Source organism: Aquarana catesbeiana, linkage group LG06, assembly GCF_042186555.1.
Source record: "Aquarana catesbeiana isolate 2022-GZ linkage group LG06, ASM4218655v1, whole genome shotgun sequence".
In the NCBI taxonomy this organism is placed as follows: Eukaryota; Metazoa; Chordata; class Amphibia; order Anura; family Ranidae; genus Aquarana; species Aquarana catesbeiana.
In genome coordinates, this window is record NC_133329.1 from 250,033,956 (window position 1) to 250,054,971 (window position 21,016).

The following is a 21,016-nucleotide window of genomic DNA, read 5'->3' on the forward strand; positions in this document are numbered from 1 at the left end:
GTTTAATAACACTTTTAAAGGGAGGCCATAGATTTTTATTTTTTATTCTGCAGGAAAGAAAAATCACATAAATCGCTTGATTCTGCCATCAACAGTCAGTGTTCCGTCCCATGGGCAGGGGAAGCCATCCCTGCTGGAAGAACACAATGAAGGATTATTGCTAGCGGCTATAGCCACTGGCAATAATTGCATGCTAGAAATCCAACATGCTGGTTGTCCCCAAGTCGCTGGCTGTAAGGACTCGGGTACAATCAGCCTGCCCATAGATGGATCGAATCTCGGCTGGCCGCTGCTGAATTGGCCACGATTCGAACCATCAGTGGGCGGCTTAACACACCTAATGTCCTAGGGTAACAACTGTACTGAATGTGTCAGCACTTCATAACACTTCCCTCTTTCCTTCATTACATTGGGGGCAGTATTTTGTGGTCCTCGACAAAAATGGCAGTTGTCAGCTCATAAGATTTCTGGCTGTTGAACAGATACATACAATACAATAAAATATATATCTCAGACAAAAAGGAAGCAAAATAATGCATTGTTAGAGTTTACATATACTTTAATACCGTCCTTTCTGCGTATTGACATATAAAAAGGGTGATAAGTACTTTCTTCCTACCCATGTAGGTAGTCCTGAGTCCATTCCAATCTGATGTTTCATAATATTGGGTCGTATGATGATGAAACTGGCCGAAACACAGGCATTTGTTTTTACTTGCTTCATTCAAACATAGAGATCCCAGGTTTAGAGTTCACCTTCAGATTAGAATCTCCAATGGCTTGTGTGCAGTGAAGGGAGTTTTTATTAGTCTGGGCTGCATACCTTTCATTCAAAAAGTCTCCTTTATGTAACCTTGATTTATATCCAGGGTCATTAAAATGCAAGAGAAAGTGCATTATTTTTATGTATATGTATGTATTTTTACAAGTCTCCAGCTGTTTTGCACATGTAAATAAACTTTAAATTATCACCCAATACTACGTCATTAAAGCGTTACAAGGGACCTTTTTATTATTTGCTCATCAAAGCATATCTATGCTTTAACAGCTCTCATTTTAGATTAGTACTGGGAGAAGCATAGACCCAGCTGAAGTAGTTTTTCTATTTATTAGTTCGGGCAGTAAACATTCCAGTCTACCCACTTTAGTTAAAATACAACAGACTGTGGAAAGAAGCAAATGAACTTGAGAGCTAGATGTCAACAAATCATGAAAAACACAGGTATGGGATGCAATAAACCAACAAAACATGGTCAGGCAAGTGCCAGATAAGGTTCTGTTTTTTGGTTTGATTTACACTTTTTTTTTTACCTTTTACTTTAAGAACAAGTGTGTTGACCAAAGTGATGGCCAAGAACCCTAGGACAACACCACATTCTGCTGACCCCCGATATGTAAAATCCTTGTTTTGGATAAGTGGCACAAAAAAAGTGAGCCGTACATTAGAAGAACTGCCGCAGATCATGCACCTTCCAAAACAAAGCCTTAGTGGAAGCTTCCCTATAGGTTTGTGAACCTTTTGGAAAAAGTGAGACAAAAAACAGACAAGCACAATCTGCTCAAACCCAGAGAAACATGTACCATTACATTCATTTTTTTTTTTTTTAAAAGCATGTGAAGCCTTACACTATCTGTATTGGATTTCTGCCAGGCGTATCGTTTGGTGTTGAGTCCAAAAAATTCAATCTTAGTCTCATCTGACCACCTTAAAACACACCTTGAAGATTGTGAGGCCACATGCAAAAAGGTGTTATGGTCAGATGAGACTAAAATTGAATTATTTTCCCTCAACACCAAACGATATGTCTGGCGGAAATTCAATACAGCTCACCATTCAAATAACCCCATTCCTACAGTAAAGCATGGAGGTGGTAATATCCTGTTATGGGGGTGTTTCTCTGCAGCAGGGACTGGAACACTTGTCAAGATAGAAGGAAAAATGGATGGGGCACAATACCATCAAATTCTTGCGGAAAATCTGCTGCCCTCTGCCAGAAAGTGGTCAATGGGAAGATGGTTTACCTTCCAACATGACAATGAGCCAAAGCACACAGCAAAAATGACCACACAGTGGGTAAGGGAGAAAAAGATGAATGTCCTTGCATGGCCTAGTCAGAGCCCAGGCTTAAAGCACAGTTCCACTCAGTTTTGTGTTTATTAAAAGTCAGCAGCTACAAAAAGTGAAGCTGCTGATTTATTAAACGCACACTCACCCATCCCACGATCCAGCGATGCGGCCACCCGAACCCTCAGTTCTCTCCAAAGCTGGCATCACAAGTGTGGGCAACCGGCTGTGACAGCTTGCGGCTTCACAGCTGGGTGCGCACTGCGCCATCCCAATGGCCGGGCAATCTTTTGGGACCCGTGTCATGTCCCAGAAGATTGGAGGGAGGGGTAGAGGGGAACTTCCGCTTGAGTCGCCTAGGAGTCCTTAAAGCGGAAGTTCCACTTTTGGGTAGAACTCCACCTCATTGAAAATCTGTGGAAGGACTTGAATACTGCAGTCCACAAATAATTACCATTAAATTTAATAACCTTGAGCAGTACTGGAAGAAAAAAAAAGAAAAGAAAAGAAAAAGAAAAGAAAAAGAAAAGGAGAAAAGAAGAAGGCAAATATTGCAAAGTTAGAAGAAACGCATCCCAACAGACTAAAGGCTGTAATTAAAGCAAACGGTGGTTCAACAAAATACTAACCATAAGGGGGGGGGGGGGGGGGTAATCCTTTTTTCCAACTTAGTGATTCTGTTTTTGATTTTTTTTTTACATTTTCTTCTGACATGTTGGCGTTATATATTTCACTTGGATGTTATAAGTTGCAGTAGTAAATACAGCTGGATAAAACAAAAACTGTCTTTATTTCAGGTTGCAAAGCAACAAAATTTGATTATTTTAAAGGGGGGAAGATTCTTTTCTGTACCCACTGTACTTGCCATAACAGTTATTTTCAACAATGTGACCGATTTTTTGTCCTCGTCAGTCCTAATTTTTGAAAGTGTGACCACTACTGCGTTGTTAAGGTTTATTGAATGGAGCCGGTTTTGGCATCACTGAGTAGGCGCACTTAATATTCTCCAGTAAAATTTTGTGATAACTTCTTGCATTAATTTTTCCCTACATATCAACAATCTATCCATGCCCCTAAGACAGCAAAGCATTCTCAAATACTGACTGTCCCTCCACCATGCTTCACAGTTGGGATAAGGTACATTTGTTGGTGTGCATTATTTTTTTTCCTCCGGATCAGGTATGAGCTCAGGCATGTTCATATCCCAGTCCAAACCCACATGAGCAAGCCCACCAGGAAGCCATAAGTCAATCATAAGTGGCCAAAGCATTCCCTGCCCCACTCCTATACAACAGGCATGAATACATGTGGCTGTGGGGCAGGGAATGCTGCGGCTGTTTATGATTAGCCTGTGCAGGTGGGTTTGAACTGGGATTCCAAAATGCCTGAGCTCACCCTTACTCCAGACATAGCAGTTTATCCCAGAAGTAGTATGGAATATCCAGGAGGGGTTTTTCAAACTTGTAGAATTGTTTTGTTTTTTTTGAGAATCCTTAACATTACTCTTGCTCAGTGTTTTTCTTATGTGCACAATAAAGGCTTTGGTAACACAAAGAAAATTCTGTGGTTCCTCTGCTGTACCCCAGGTTTTTTTTTTTTAGGTTTCTCCTTGAATGCCATGATATTGTCACAGTGTTTCCAGAACACTGCTCCTTAGGGACAGTACTAGATTTCATCTTCAAATAATCTGTTTTTGCCCTTCACATGGGCAGTACGATTAGTTGTACCTGACAGTTTTTCTGGCAGACCTGACTAGAAGCTCAATGCAAGTCTATGGGCAGGCGGATATAAACGGGCGTGAGTCTTACTGCATCCGCTTACCTTCGAGTCCGTCCACGTCCGGAAGAAAAAAAAAAAAAAAAAATTTTCTCATAATATAATATAATATATATATTTTTATTTGAAGCACACCCAAATCAATCTCTCTCATACATAGAGATTATATTCTCTCTCTCCTATATATAGATTTGGGTGTGCTTCACATAAACAGATCTTTCTTGAAAAAAAGCAGGACTGGTCAAAAAAAACTATACTTTGTAATGCTGTGGTTTAGGGGGGCTTCGCTTCTCCTCTCCAGAAAGGGATCCTGGTCCCCATGGGATTTCTTTTTACTGGGAAAGATAATAAATGGAAACCTCTGTGCTCCTTGCACCAGTGACTGATTGCTATATGAATTCCCTTTTTTCTCTCCCCACACTCTAGCTTCTTTTTTGTGCACTAGCATCCATTAAAAGCATACCACAGACACTTTAGTGATGCTGTACTTTTACTCCAACTCTGCTGTCCCATCCGCAGACCTTGAGAGAGACTTGAGTATATATATGCCCCCATTTATCATGAGCTGAACTTAATGATCTATGAATTTTTCTATGTACACAAAAATCCCATTTCTCTCAAATATTGTTCACAAATCTGTCTAAGACGCCTTTCACACTGAGGCGCTTTACAGGCGCTACAGAGCTAAAAATAGCGCCTGTAAAGAGCCTCTCCTGTCTCTCCAGTGTGAAAGCCCAAGGACTTTCACACTGGAGCGGTGCGCTGGCAGGGCGGTAAAAGAAAGTCCTGCAAGCAGCATCTTTGCAGCGCTGTAGGAGCGATGTATACAATGGGGCAGCGGCGCTTTGAGGGCGGTTTTAACACCACCCCGCTAGCGGCCGAATAGCGCCGCTAAAACTACGGTAAAGCGCCGCTAAAAATAGCGGCGCTTTACCGCTGACGCCCGGGTGCTTTCAGTGTGAAAGGGCTCTAAATCTGTGTTAGTAAGCACTTCTCCTTTGCCGAGATAATCCATCCTCCTCACAGGTGTGGCATATCAAGATGCTGATTAGACAGCATGATTATTGCATAGGTGTGCCTTAGGCTGGCCACAAAAAAAGGGTCACTCTAAAATGTGCAGTTGTACTATATGGGCGGGTCCAAAAACCAGTCAGTATCTGGTGTGACCACCATTTGCCTCACGCAGTGCAGCACATCTCCTTCGGATAGAGTTAATCAGGTTGTTGATCGTGGCCTGTGGAATGTTGATCCATTCCTTTTCAATGGCTGTGCAAAGTTGCTAGATATTGTCAAAAACTGGAACACGCTGTCATATACGCTGATCCAGAGCATCCCAAACATGCTCAATGGGTGACATGTCCAGCGAGTATGCTGGCCATGCAAGAACTGGGATGTTTTCAGCTTCCAGGAATTGTGTACAGATCCTTGCAGCATGAAGCTGTGCATTATGCTGCAACATGAGGCGATTGTCATAGATGAATGGCACAACAATGGGCCTCAGGATCTCGTCACGGCATCTCTGTGCATTCAAAATGCCATCAATAAAATGCACCTGTGTTCATTGTCCATACCATTACCCCACTGCCGCCCTGGGTCACTCAATCCACAACGTTGACATCAGCAAACCACTCACCCACACAACGCCATACACGCTGTCTGCCATCTGCCCTGTGCAGTGAAAAACCAGGATTCATCTCTGAAGAGAACACCTCTGCAAAGTGCCAGAAGCCATCGAATGTGAACATTTGCCCACTCAAGTCGGTTACGAAGACGAACTGCAGTCAGGTTGAGACCCTGATGAGGACGACGAGCATGCAGATGAGCTTCCCCGAGATGGTTTCTGACAGTTTGTGCAGAAATTCTTTGGTTATGCAAACCGATTGTTGCAGCAGCTGTCCGGGTGGCTGGTCTCAGATGATCTTGGAGGTGAAGATGCTGGATGTGGCGGTCCTGGGCTGGTGTGGTTACACATGGTCTGCATTGTGAGGCCAGTTGGATGTACTGCCAAATTCTCTGAAACGCATTTGGAGATGGCTTGTGGTAGAGAAATGAACATTCAATTCAAGGGCAACAGCTCTGGTGGACATTCCTGCAGTCAGCATGCCAATTGCACGCTCCCTCAAAACTTGTAGCATCTGTGGCACTGGCCTATGTGATAAAACTGCACATTTTAGAGTGGCCTTTTATTGTGGCCAGCCTAAGGCACACCTGTGCAATAATCATGCTGTCTAATCAGTATCTTGATATGCCACACTTGTGAGGTGGATGGATTATCTCAGCGAAGGAGAAGTGCTTACTAACACAGATTTAGACAGATTTGTGAATATTTGAGAAAAGTAGGCCTTCTGTGTACGTAGATCTTTAAGTTCAGCTCATGATAAATAGGGGCAAACACAAAAGTGTTGCGTTTAAAATTTTGCTCAGTGTACATATACAGTGACATTACGAAAGGCGAGGTGATTGATGGGCGTTATATTTCACCTCGCATGCACTCATTTGCTGAGATATAAGGTGAAATCTGGTCGAGATTTTACAAGCCACCTTGGTGGGGTTTGTTCAGGACCAGGTTTTGCGGTCCACTTGTGTCCACCAACAGGTGGTATAAATAAAGCAGGACTGGAGCAAAGAGTTGCTCTTGGAAGCCACAAACCTGAGAGAACTGTTGATATGAAGTTTGCTTTTGAGAGAGAAAAGGTTTGCATTATCTTTATTTTGTGGGTGACTGGGAGAAGCCCATCACCTGTGAGTTAGGAATCTGCATGTGTTTAGTTAGTGCCTGGATGGCAAGGATTTACTTTTTCTGTTTGTTTTATTTCTATGCAACCTTTTACAATAAAACTGGCTACAAGTCAGATTTTAAGAAAACCTGCTGTTTGGACTGCCCTTTTTCCCCAGGGAAGGTGAGATAGATATATATACTGTATCTCACAAAAGTGAGTACACCCCTCACATTTTTGAAAATGTTTTATTATATCTTTTCATGGGACAACACTGAAGAAATGACACTTTGCTACAATGTAAAGTAGTGAGTGTACATTTGCTGTCCCCTCAAAATAACGCAACACAGAGCCATGGCTACCAACAAAAGTGAGTACATCCCTAAGGGAAAATGTCCAAATTGGGCCCAATTATCCATTAGTGTTACAAGGTCTCAGGTGTCAATGGGGAAGCTGGTGTGTTAAATTTCGTATTTAATCGCTCTCCCTCTCTCATACTGGTCACTGGAAGTTCAACATGGCACCTCATGGCAAAGAACTCTGGGGATCTGAAAAAAAGAATTGTTGCTCTACATAAAAGATGTCTGAGACTATAAGAAGATTGCCAAGATCCTGAAACTGAGCTGCAGCACGGTGGCCAAGACCATACAGCGGTTTAACAGGACAGGTTCCACCCAGAACAGGCCTCGCCATGGTCGACCAAAGAAGTTGAGTGCACGTGCTCAGCGTCATATCCAAAGATTGTCTTTGGGAAATAGACTTATGAGTTCTGCCAACATTGCTGCAAAGGTTGAAGGGGTGGGGGGGGGTCAGCCTGTCAGTGCTCAGACCATATGCTGCACACTGCATCAAATTGGTCTGCATGGCTGTCATCCCAGAAGGAAGCCTCTTATAAAGATGATGTACAAGAAGGCCCACAAACAATTTGCTGAAGACAAGCAGACTAAGGACATGGATTACTGGAACCATGTCCTGTGGTCTGATGAGATCAAGATAAACTTATTTGGTTCAGATGGTGTCAAGCGTGTGTGGCGGCAACCAGTTGAGGAGTACTTGCCTACAGTCAAGCATGGTGGTGGGAGTGTCATGGTCTGGGGCTGCATGAGTGCTGCCGGCACTGGGGAACTACAGTTCATTGAGGGAACCATGAATGCCAACATGTACTGTGACATACTGAAGCAGAGCATGATCCCATCCTTTCAGAGACTGGGCTGCAGGGCAGTATTCCAACATGATAACGACCTCAAACACACCTCCAAGACGACCACTGCCTTGCTAAAGAAGCTGAGAGTAAAGGTGATGGACTTGCCAAGCATGTCTCCAGACCTAAACCCTATTGAGCATCTGTGGGGAATCCTCAAATGGAAGGTGGAGGAGCGCAAGGTCTCTAACATCCACCAGCTCTGTGATGTCATCATGGAGGAGTGGAAGAGGACTCCAATGGTAACCTGTGAAGCTCTGGTGAACTCCATGCCCAAGAGGGTTAAGGCAGTGCTGGAAAATAATGGTGGCCACACAAAATATTGACACTTTGGGCCCAATTTGGACATTTTCACTTAGGGGTGTACTCACTTTTGCTGCCAGTAGTTTAGACATTAATGGCTGTGTGAGTTATTTTGAGGGGACAGCAAGTTTACACTGTTATACAAGCTGTACACTCACTACTTTACATTTTAGCAAAGTGTAATTTCTTCTGTGTTGATGAAAAGACAAAATAAAATATTTACAAACTTGTGAGGGGTGTACTCACTTTTGTGAGATACTGTATGTGTAATATATCTCTATATCTATCTATCGACACACACACACACACACACACACACACACACACACATATAGTATATCCCTCAATGTAACACATGGGTGGCTGCATACCTTCTCTGTACCCGTATATGTTTTAACAATCTGTGAGCATGGCCAAATAAAAAAGTACAGCTTCCACTGCTGATAAAGCCATGCTTTTACATCACTCGTAAATATGCACGTAAAAGAAAACCATCCCATTCTTTTGTATATTATATGTTTAGCATTACCTGTAAAGAAAAATTACTAGGTCTGCATAAAAGACGTATGCATTCAAATGAACTTACAGTAATAAATTTATGAACTGGGATTTTTTCTTGACCTTCAGCAATTGTGTAGAAGAGCAAATCTTCTAGGCTTGGCAAGAGTCCTTCCTTGATTTTCCTGCAAAATAAAAAATATTTTTTGTCACCTTCACATTAAAAGACAAGTCCAAGGCTTTAATGAATATCATATTTTTTCCCCATATAATAATTCTTAGTAAATACATAAATAACCATCAGGTACACAAAACAACATGTTTAGAGCTACCCATATGAGATTATAAGGCCTTTAATAAATTGCAATCCACTGAATCAATTGTAATCTCTGACCCCTTTCCTTTTCCTGACAGATTATTCTATGAAATCCCAGCCCCCTCAGAAGATAAAGCTTAAGTGGAGCTCGCAGCTTTCATTACATTCCCTTATGAATAAACATGGCCAACTGTTCCTGGCTTCACACTCCTGGTGTTACAGAAAGCTTTTTCTTAGACATTTCTGTCTGGAATTTTTCCTGGTTCTCAGCAACAAGCAGCGCTATTATAAAACTGCAATGTGCTGACTAAATGTAGTCACTTGCTGCAGAACATGCCGAGGGACACAAACATGCAACTTCTTTATAATTCAGGATTTATATAGCTACTTCATACCTGAAAAGCATCCATAGCAGCATATAGGCGTGAACAGTCATGTACATACATACATACATACAATCTGAGCAGGTCACCTGAGAAGCCTCACACTACAGCACATACAGTAAGGCCTCCTTACAGATATTTGGGTGCATATACACATTTTTAATAGTAAAAATACATGCAAAAACAAGTTATACTGCTTGTATTGTGTGTTGACCATCACATCCATTGAAGTATATGGGGCCAAAAATGAATGTCACAGCTCTAAAAAAAATCTCATCGTTTTGGAGTATCAAGCACAGAGATGTGAAGAGTCGGTATTCAAAACATTGGGATTCCTATTCAACAGTAAGTGGTTTCAAACATGCATGGAAATGGAACAAACTGATCTATACTCAGACAAATAAACAGAAAAAAAAACGTCACTTTTCAATGCTTCAACTGCAGGGCATTGTCGGGTCTAGGGACAAAAACATTCAGATGCGAATGAGAGGTTATTAAAATAGTTATGGGCAGCTGTGTTGCCAACCTACTACTGACACGACACCCAAAATTTAGTGGCACAGCCAAGTTCTTACTGGCATTTCCAAAAGTTAAAAAAAATTACTGTTTTATGTGCAAATGTTAGTACTTAGACTACAAACAAGTACAATATGCAATTAGCAATATGATTTAAAGGTAGATAATAAGGCAAAAAACAGATTTCTTATTTTATTTTAATATAGTAAGTAGGTAGCTCAGGGACAGGACTCAGGAGGGTAAGATATTAGATTGGGTCAGGAAACACACCTGAAACTGACAATGACAGCAGTGTGCATTAGCACAGATCACCGACAGAACACGTCCCATCCTGGGTCACAGTGACAGTCTCTCTCCAAGCCAGGTGGCCCATCCAGTCCAATTAGCACTGACAGTCCCGCTCCCGGCCTGCCTTGCTCCCTGCCCGCACACAAGGCTCTGGCCGCTCTGCTTGGCTCCCTTGCACCATGACATCACACGACACGCTCAGGCACCGCCTCCACCCAAACACACTGTAGCAGGCATTCGGATGGTCTCGGCCACCTCCGGACCCAGCCGAGTGTCACAGCCATATTTTTTACTGGCAAACTTTTCCTTTTACTGTCATTTACTGGCAGGAGAAAATTGCCTGTTTTTTTAATGGCTGCCAGTAAAAATACTGACGGTTGGCAACACTGATGGGCAGCACAGTGACTAGAACTTCCCCCAAGCAGCACTAGGGTCATCGGTTCACATCTCCACCACAGTATTACCTGCCTGGAGTTTGCATTTTCTCCCACTCTCCAAAGACCTGCTGGTAGGTTACTTGGTCCTAGTATGTGCATGTATGAATGTGAGTTAGGGACCTTAGACTGTAAAGCTCCTTGAGGGCAGGGACTGATGCGACTGTATAATAAAAATACAGTGGGGACGGAAAGTATTCAGACCCCCTTACATTTTTCACTCTGTTATATTGCAGCCATTTGCTAAAATCATTTAAGTTCATTTTTTTACTCATTAATGTACACACAGCACCCCATATTGGCAGAAAAACACAGAATTGTTGACATTTTGCAGATTAAAAAAGAAAAACTGAAATATTACATGGTCCTAAGTATTCAGACCCTTTGCTGTGAAGCTCATATTTAACTCAGGTGCTGTCCATTTCTTCTGATCATCCTTGAGATGGTTCTTCACCTTCGTAGGAGTCCAGCTGTGTTTGATTATACTGATTGGACTTGATTAGGAAAGCCACACACCTGTCTATATAAGACCTTACAGCTCACAGTGCATGTCAGAGCAAATGAGAATCATGAGGTCAAAAGGAACTGCCTGAAGAGCTCAGAGAGAGAATTGTGGCAAGGCACAGATCTGGCCAAGGTTACAAAAAAATTTCTGCTGCACTTAAGATTCCTAAGAGCACAGTGGCCTCCATAATCCTTAAATGGAAGACGTTTGGGACGACCAGAACCCTTCCTAGAGCTGGCTGTCCGGCCAAACTGAGCTATCGGGGGAGAAGAGCCTTGGTAAGAGAGGTAAAGAAGAACCCAAAGATCACTGTGGCTGAGGTCCAGAGATGCAGTCGGGAGATGGGAGAAAGTTGTAGAAAGTCAACCATCACTGCAGCCCTCCACCAGGCGGGGCTTTATCGCAGAGTGGCCCGACGGAAGCCCTCCTCAGTGCAAGACACATGAAAGCCCGCATGGATTGGTAAAAAACACCTGAAGGACTCCAAGATGGTGAGAAATTCTTTGGTCTGATGAGACCAAGACAGAACTTTTTGGCCTTTATTCTAAGCGGTATGTGTGGAGAAAACTAGGCACTGCTCATCACCTGTCCAATACAGTCCCAACAGTGAAGCATGGTGGTGGCAGCATCATGAATGCGGCCAAGTACAGGGATATCCTGGAAGAAAACCTTCTCCAGAGTGCTCAGGACCTCAGATTGGGCCGAAGGTTTACCTTCCAACAAGACAATTACCCTAAGCACACAGCTAAAATAACGAAGGAGTGGCTTCACAACAACTCCATGACTGTTCTTGAATGGCCCAGCCAGAGCCCTGACTTAAACCCAATTGAGCATCTCTGGAGAGACCTAAAAATGGCTGTCCACCAACGTTTACCATCCAACCTGACAGAACTGGAGAGGATCTGCATGGAGGAATAGCAGAGGATACCCAAATCCAGGTGTGAACAACTTGTTGCAGCTTTCCCAAAAAGACTTGTGGCTGTATTAGATCAAAAGGGTGCTTCTACTAAATACTGAGCAAAGGGTCTGAATACTTAGGACCATGTGATATTTCAGTTTTTCTTTTTTAATAAATGTGCAAAAATGTCAACAATTCTGTGTTTTTCCGTCAATATGGGGTGCTGTGTGTACATTAATGAGGAGAAAAAAAAATGAACTTAAATGATTTTAGCAAACGGCTGCAATATAACAAAGAGTGAAAAATTTAAGGGGGTCTGAATACTTTCCATCCCCACTGTATGTAAAGCACTGCGTAAATTGATGGCGCTACACAAATACCTGCAATATAAAAAAAAAAAAAAATGTTCTACAAATGTCATAAATGTCAACATGACATTCTAGATTGTCTGATTGTAAGGACTGTGATTTTTCAAACGTTGCATTTCTGTGAAAAAAAAAAAAAAAGTGAAAAATCCTTCAAGGAGGACCATCACACAGAAACTTTGCACCATTGCAACACGCCACAATGTAAAAAAAAAAAGTAATAATTTATGGTCCACCAGGCCCCCAGCCACCATTCTCACCTAAATAGGAAGTGGTTCTGGACAGCCGCACTCTGAAAAGATTGCCTTTTTATTCAAAAAGATCAGATAAAAATCAAAAGATACATGCCACAGCAGACAGAGGAGCTGATGCGTTTCGCACTAACAGTAGTGCTTACTCATAGCTCACCTAGGCGAGAATGACGTGTACCCCGCTCCTGGAACCTACTGGGATATACACCTCACATATACCAGGAGGCTTCATATGAGGCATTCGCAGTGCCAGAGGAGGGCAAACCTGGTGGTGCTGGAGGGCAGACCTGGCAGTGTGTCATCAGGGGGCCAGCTCCAAGAACCAGGAAGAGACAGCTGGCTCCCGATGATGCCAGAGAAGATGGCGGCACAGAACCTCCATGTGCAGCAGTGGAGTGGTGGATCACAGCAGACCAACCTGGATTCGCAAGGTGTGCAAGTAGGTTTACTGTGGATTAACCAGCAGAAAGGGATTAAAAAAAAATTAGCCAGAGAGTAAAGTTGGTCCTTAAATGAATGAAAAGTGCTAATAAATCTGAAAGATTAAACAATTTTCAAAGTTGAACAGTCCAGTGTTAGCTTGTATGTTGTAAGATCTACATAATATGCAAGCAAGCCTGGTCTTGATCCCATCACTCGCTAAACCGTACATGATCTATGAGAATCACAATGTACTATTTGTGCTGCCTATTCCAAGCTTATTCACCTATTATATCCAGACAGTAGATCAACATGCATAGTCTCTGGTTGCCAAAGCAAAAGTCTGCTGCATCTGTCGCCGAGAATTTCAAGATTGCCTGAACAAATCTCAAGGACTAATTAGAGAAAATATAGGGCTTTCCTGCAGTAATGGAGATGATCCTCTAACTGTTCATAATTCAACTGAAAAAATGTACATGCTGAAATATAAACATAATCCTGGTTTGAATGTATGACAGTTACAGTTTGTTCAAATATTGTAATTTAAAATGTTTGCATTAAACAGAGGTAAAAATAAATAAAATAACGTGTTTTTAAACTAGATTTCATGAGCTTTGAGATGGAGGGCAATTGATTTTTATTAAAAGTGCACTGCATGCAATTTCATTTATGTGAACTGTAAGGTTCCATGCACACTGGGTTTTTTTTTTTTTTTGCCAAACACACACGTTGATTCTACAGGCGTTTGAGGTTTTTTTCACCCGCCTGTAGAAGCACTTCTATTGTATTCTATGAGTCTTTGCACGTTATGACGACTACAGGCATTTTCTGACAGGGACGTTCAGAGGCAGGAAAAAACAAAAAACCACCTTCTCGATCATGTTTTCTGGAGAAGTTTAGGAGCTGTAAAAACGTCAATCGCTGCTAAATTCCTGTTATCTCTTGTGAACGTCAAGTTTCAACTTTTTTTTTTTATTTGAGAGTTAACTTTTGCAGAGGGGAGTGTTGTTAAGTGCAAAAAATGCCTGTAAACTCAAAACGCTCATAAACTCGCCTAAACTGTACAATATGCTCTCAATTCACATTTTTTATGCATTTTTCCAGCTAAAACGCTGATGCTTTTTTCTGCTCCTAGTGTGCATGGAGTCTAAACCTCAAGAGAGGGAAGCATAATCTCACCCCATGTAAATGGCATTAATAAGATAAGACCCAACCTCAAGTATGCAGATCACAAAAAGGAACTGAAAAGAGTGCTGTAAACAGCAACTATATAAAGGGACTTGTTCACGCGGGCTGCCAGGGGGTGGTAAAAGCAGATGGTTGCTCCATGGTTTTAACCCCCTACCTAGATGGAATCCCATGCTGCAGCTGTCCCCCGTCGCCTCTGTACCAAGAGAAGTATGGATAAAGAGCTTTGGCCCTCCTTCTCCTTTAAGAGAAATCTCAAAAAACACTTTATTTTAGTAGACTTGGGGAGGTTTTGATTGAACATATTATATGTTCTCCTTGCTCTCTGCATACCCACAAGGAGATTTCCTATCACCTCCTGTTCCTATGACCCTTGTCACTGATGAGAAGCCTACCCACCAGGGACACGGGCAGCAATAAAAACCTCACAGACCATATAACCATTCCCCACCAAAAACAAAGTTCACCAAGTGCTAGGTGTTCTACTTAGGCTGTTCTAATATCATATTAAACTGCATGAAAGGCATAAATTAGCAAACAAGGTTAGGAATGATTAATATGACCCTTAATCCTCTGTTCACACATGTCCTCTGGCAAATGATCCTGTTTGAACCTCTTGTTATCAACAGAAAATTTCAAACCAGCTGTCAACATAGATATTGCAAACAAGCATCTTATTCACGGGTGATAGAGCAACAAATTTAACAAACCTTTAATGAATATAAATAACAGATGTCCAAGCAGTTTACTGAGAACTGGAGAGAACAGCTTCTCCTATATGAAAATCAAACAGCACAACCTGTGCAATGATAAAAGCAGAAGACCACCATAAGGGCCGGAGTCATGGGCTTTGGAAATAAGATGATACGTAAACATAGCTTGCTTTCAGCTCCATTCTGCTTGCATTTGTCATCAGTTTGGGATGCTTCTGAAATGATTCATAGAGGATCCTGTGACTAATCAGACTCCCCCATTCACAGATCATGTGACCGGCAGTGGGTGTCCCTGGCATCATCTTTAGTGTAGCTGAGTCCAGAGACTGTTAACCCCCACAATACTGAACGTTCAGCAGAAGGAAGAGCGCGGCGCAGCCCTAAAGGGGAGATTTCTACAGAATCCAGCAGCCTGGACTTGGGACATCCTTCATTACAGGTAATGTAACTAAAGCCTGTGATGAGGAAGCAGGGGGCAGGATCAAGCCTCACCACGTGTCTATAGATGCAGGAAGCGCAGCTCAGGATCGAGCCTGTAGGTGTGCCACAATAGGAAGCAGCCACGCCACAACTGCGTGCAACGCACCCGCTTGTGTCGTGGTAGTCCAGGCTCACAGGGCTGAAACAGATGACGAAGAGACAGCAATATGCCCCCCAGCTGCTTGTCAAAATCCCTTTGAAAAGCGAACCACTGAGAATCACTTTTTTGAGTGGTGGCAAGGGCTGCCACATGTCTAATTCTCAAGCAAACAAAATATTTCACAGCACACTTACTGACCAGCCTGCAAAACAACCGAATTGGCCCTAACAGGCCAGTTATAGACTGGGGTGGTTGCCACTTTCTTGTACATGTGTAATTTTGCACGGCCTTTTTCTAATAAGACTACCTGCAAAATATCATATCATAGTTGTGTCCTGACTATTTACCTTTTCCTCCATTAAAACAATCCAGCTTGGACAAGACTGTAATTAAAGTGATACTAAAGTCTCTTTTTTATTTAAAAATAACAAACATGTTATGTTATACTTTCCTGCTCTGTGCAGTGATTTTGCACAGAGCAGCCCAGATCCTCCTCTTTCTGGGTCCCTCACTTCTGACGAGTGTCCCCACAGCAAACAGCTTGCTGTGGGGGCACCCGAGTCGCTGCTCGGTGTGTCCATTCAGACATGGACACACCTCATTAGCTCACTAACTTTGATTGACAGCAGCTGGAGCCAATGGTGCCCCACTGCCCTCTCAGCCAATGAGGAGGGAGAGTCCTAGGCAGCCGAGACTCTCGTGCAACATCGCTGGAACGAGACAGGGCTCAGGTAAGTATTGGGTTGAGGGGAGCTGCTGCACACAAAGTTTTTGATCTTAATGCATAGAATGCATTGAGATCAAAAACCTTTGGACTTTAGAACCACTTTAATAGTAAAAGAGCAGCAGCTCTCTGATGAGGTCATCATCTCTGTGCTCTCTCCTTCAGAGAACTCCAATTGTTGGATTCACAGCACTGTGAGCGGCAGTAAATCCTGACTGGTCAATATGCTTACCGCTCTTTCTTCTCCTGTAAATGATGCTATGTGGGGGGGGGGGGGGGGGGAATTACATGAGACAAGGCCAAACACAGATTTTCCTGGAGGCAGAGTAGTATCAGAGCAGTGTGTGAACCAAGGTGATCAAAACTCCCAAGTTCATCGATGAATTACATGGAGAGGAACTTGTATGTCTAAATTATGACGGATTAAGCAAAAGCAATGATGATTCCTTAAAGGAATAACTAACCATCCCTTTCTTTTTTAGAACTTTCAGAAGTGGATTTAATCATTTACCAAGTATGCAGCTTATCTTTTAATCCTTGCCAGTGTTCCAGTATGAGCTGGTGCCATGACCACCGCCCCAGGTTTCCAGTCGGTTCCTTTCTCCTGCAGCATTCTCTGGATCCACCTTTTTGCAGGGAATAGAGTTGTGTCTCCCATACACGGTGTGCTTCAACAGATGGCCAAGTATCCGTCATCAGGGTGTGAAGGGCACTGAATTGTGAACAGAGGTGGTTAAGCCCACACTAACACTGAGAGCGGGTTTGAAATCGTGTGAGTTCAGCTGAACTCTGATTTCCGGGGCGATTTGACAGATAAACCTGCACAGATGTCTATTGAAGTCGCCAAAAGTAGTGCAGAAACTCAACAATTCGGACAGTGCCATTGCCGGCAATAGGCTCTGATTTGGCATGCAATCTGACATGTCAAATCGGCCGGTGTGAATGTGAGCTTACAGATGAAAGACTAAAGCTGGCCACACAATGTCTTTTTTTTTTTGATCAGCCACAAACAAGAAGGATGGAGGAATTCCACCCCTGCCAGAAAACTGCATTATGACAATGACACCTACTGACAGAATATAATGATCAGAGGCTGCAACCAATGGTCCTCCAATAAAAAGTTTGACATGTTCCCTTGACAGAAGTAAAGTAAATAATTTACTTCCATTGAAGTTTCGATCAGGGTATGGCCAACCTAAGTTAGGACATGTATATACTGTATATGTAAGGCATAAAATTGATTCCTCACATTAGAATTGGAGTCCCCTTAAAACTCATTCCTGTGCTCTGGCAACTGGCCATACTATATATAAAGTATATTTAAAGTTAACTTGCCTCTTTTTTCTATGTATGGAATGTGGAAGAGTTAAAGCAGTTTACCAATTCTTAGATGTGATGGCTGCTTGGTTTTCTTTTAGGCTATTTTTATCTGGTAATCCAGCAAGACTGATTTTCACAGCACAAGCTCTCCAGCAGAATGTATCAGTTTACATTTATGAGACAAACCACTTAACACTGGCACAGGTGATTAAAATGTTCAGATTTAATTTATTCATGTAAAAGGTGTGTTACTGGTCAGATCACCAGGGAAAGACAGAAGGAAAAAAGCCAAAGAAAAGAAAACTGATGTAACCATCATATGTGATTGGTAAGGTGCAATATACTACATTTTTGGTTCTGGGTTTAATACCGCTTTAAAAAAAAAAAAAAAAAAAAGTGGAAGATTTTTCTGCCAAGGTTAATGGGCCAGTATGCAATATAAACTCCAATCCCTCCAGCCACACGTCACCTACAAGAGTCTTATCTTTCAGGAATGAGAAGCCACCTTTTTCCTATTCTTCCTCCTAAATGGCAAATTCAACGGTAAGAACACAGCAGAGGAATGGCACACTTGTTGGACCCGTTACTAAAGCGACATAAGGTGCTGTGCTAGAAATCACAGCCTGGCTGGAATAATACACCGTGGAGTGCATGCCCCTTTAAAAAAAATATTGGGCAGCATTACAGGTCCTGTGTTGGACACAGAAGAAAAGGCCATTTTCCCACCAGGTTCTACTGATAATGAAAGATAAACACTTCTGTTCTAAAACAGGAAAAAGCTTTGTGAATCCAACATTTATTTTTCTTTGGAAAAAGGATCAGGCTTTTTAGCATGTTTAAAGTGGCTGACAGCTCAGCGTGGTATCCAGTCAGAGCGGGTCAGATCGGCTTCTAAAAAGGTATGTATACTCATTATTTCTTCACAGGGATAGAGATGTTAGTGTCTGGTGTCTATAGATGAAGGGATTTTAGTTTTTGCATGGACTTCCACATGAAAGGCTAAAAATAGACGATTTTTTTAAAATTCCCCCATCAACACAGTCAGTGCTCTGACAGCAGGAAGCCTCAACAGTCAGCAGAACACAATGATTACTACTAGCGGCTACAGCCATCGAAAGTAACTGCATGTAAAAAAATCCAACAGGCTGGTTGTACCCAAGTCGATCGATCAACTTCAGTACAACCAGCCTGCCCATAGATGAATCGAATCTCGGCCGGTCCCTGCTGAAGTCAACAATCTGAGATGGAAAAAAATAGTGAATTTTCCTTGTGCAAATGGCCTGGTCTATGCGGTGGGCTGCTTTAGAAAAGGCTGCCCAGGCCAGCGCAAGCCAACATAGTATAAACGAGCCCTAATAGTTATAGTATGTGTAATAGGTCAGGCCAGTGCTTCCACCACACCCCATCTGACCCATTTCCCCCCCCCCGCCAACCCCACCACCCTTCAACTGCAAAGTCAGTAGATGGGGGTGTTCACACGCCACGTCACGTGCCATGCTACCACGTGAACCATTCACCTGAATAGGATCGCACTGATACCACCCCACAGCCACAAAACAGTGCAGCTAAAATTATACCCGCTATCTCACTTGGCAGGCAGAGCCACCTACCAACTGCAACCCATTCAACTACGTGCAATGCTGTAATGTGGGTTTTTAGGGGTTAAAACAAGCAATGAGAAGTTCACATAACTCCTCACCACCTGAAAAGCGATCCACTCCTGATCACTCTTCAGAAGAACACCACTTGTATAAAAAAAAGCTGTGCAGACCACTCCCTGGTACATGGTACTCACTTACCTGTAATTTATTGGCTCGATCACCATCTCTGTTAGACTGTGCTGGGCAGTATTGCCCAATGTTGTCCTGACAAGGTAATTTGCCTGTCCTTATGTCTTATTCAGTTCACACAGCGCAGTGCATTGTTACACACTACACCACATTGCAACATGCTGAACAAAGTTCAATAAAATGTCAATTTGTTGAAATAAAAAAAAAAAAAAGTTAAATAGTGTGATATGATTAAAAAACACTTATAGCGCCGCTACAGAACACAAACCAGCAGGAGCACATGACCAGTGTAGCCCAGATGTCCCCAACCCTCATTATACTGCCCAACCACTCATACGCCACCATCCGTCCCCCAAGGCCCCTTTCACACATGCGGACCGTATGTCCGTATTTCATCCATCCGTTTTCGGATGAAATACGGACATACATGCATCCCTATGGGATAGCGGGTGTCAGCGGATGTACATCCGCAAACACCCGATGTCGTCCGGCTCCGCTCTCGTCCGATTCTGCAGACGGAAGAAAATCCTATTTTTCTATCCGTCTGCAGAGCGGATCGAGTGAACACGGACAGACGGTCCGTGTTCCTCCGATTACCCATAGGAGAGAGCGGAGATCTGACAGGGCGGTCCCTGCACAGTGTGCGGGTCCCACCCTGTCATCTGCCTGCTCAGCTGGGGAAAACTGAGCGATCCCCGCTGAGCAGCGGATGTTCACGGGGCGGATCAACACGGATCCGTCCCGTGTGAAAGGGGCCTTACCATTATCTAAATTAACGAGACCTCACCTGAATTTGGAGTATAAATGGCCATAGTAGCCTTTTATTAACAAAATATTAATATTTCAAAGCTTTTAACATATAAACATCTGTAAACGACAACTATCAATCACTCAGCCTGTTGGTCTTTGACGGCACCCCGAACTTAACACATATTCTACCGCTACACTGCGGGACCTTTCTCCATGATAGGCCTCCAGCCATACCACACCAGCTCGGAGACAACACCCTTCCCACACTGCAACCATTACCGTATTCCTGTTAACCATTCTAACTGGAATACACCAGAGCTCCAACTCCATGTGGCGGATGATCTTGACCCCATTCCGAGTAATTAATCTTCCCATCACCTTGTTCACCTTTATGCGAGCCTTGTTGAGCCTCACCACTGACCGTGCCAGGCGCCAAGTTTTCCTAGCAACAATGTTGGACCACAACACCAGCATGTCAGGAAAGGCCGTGCGGAGCTTCAAGAAATCAGACTTGACGTCCAGAATAAGCTCTCGAATAGACCAAACCCCCAAATCATTCCCGCCAACACGAAGTACCAAAATGTCAGGCAGCCTTTCCAGACGTGCAAAACGATGCACCTCCGGCACGACCCTACTCCACATCATTCCAGGTATCCCCAACCAGCGAATACACGCCTCCCTGCTATAAATCTCCAGCTGCCTGCCATCTAGTCTAACGTCTGCTCGCCTGGCCCACCAAAAAACATATGAATGGCCTTTTCTAGGGGCAGTAAGGAGAGGATCTCAACATACTCACCCTTGCAATTTTTTTCCCGTACTTCTGGTTTCAAATGTGCCTCCAACGGCCCTTCAAAGCACACGTACACCTCACATTTTGCTGCATCAGCAATCCTAACCACATCAGTCCTGTCCATGACCTCCTGCAATGCTTCTGCTTTTTCCCCAGCCTTCGTACTCACCAACACCGCGACTGTTACAGTAAGCTCCATAGGGGCGGGTGGGACACCCGTGACCT

General features: G+C 43.1%; 1 protein-coding gene across 3 annotated transcripts in view; it reads right to left on the minus strand.

The window, feature by feature from the left end:
* The window catches only part of GLS (glutaminase), a 210,391-nt gene that overhangs the window by 179,899 nt on the left and 9,476 nt on the right, over window positions 1–21,016 (minus strand). For all 3 annotated transcript variants that reach the window (XM_073633167.1, XM_073633169.1, XM_073633168.1), the window contains exon 2: window positions 8,649–8,745. In XM_073633167.1, the coding sequence (XP_073489268.1) occupies window positions 8,649–8,745 (97 nt within the window). The remainder of the gene's footprint in view (window positions 1–8,648; window positions 8,746–21,016) is intronic.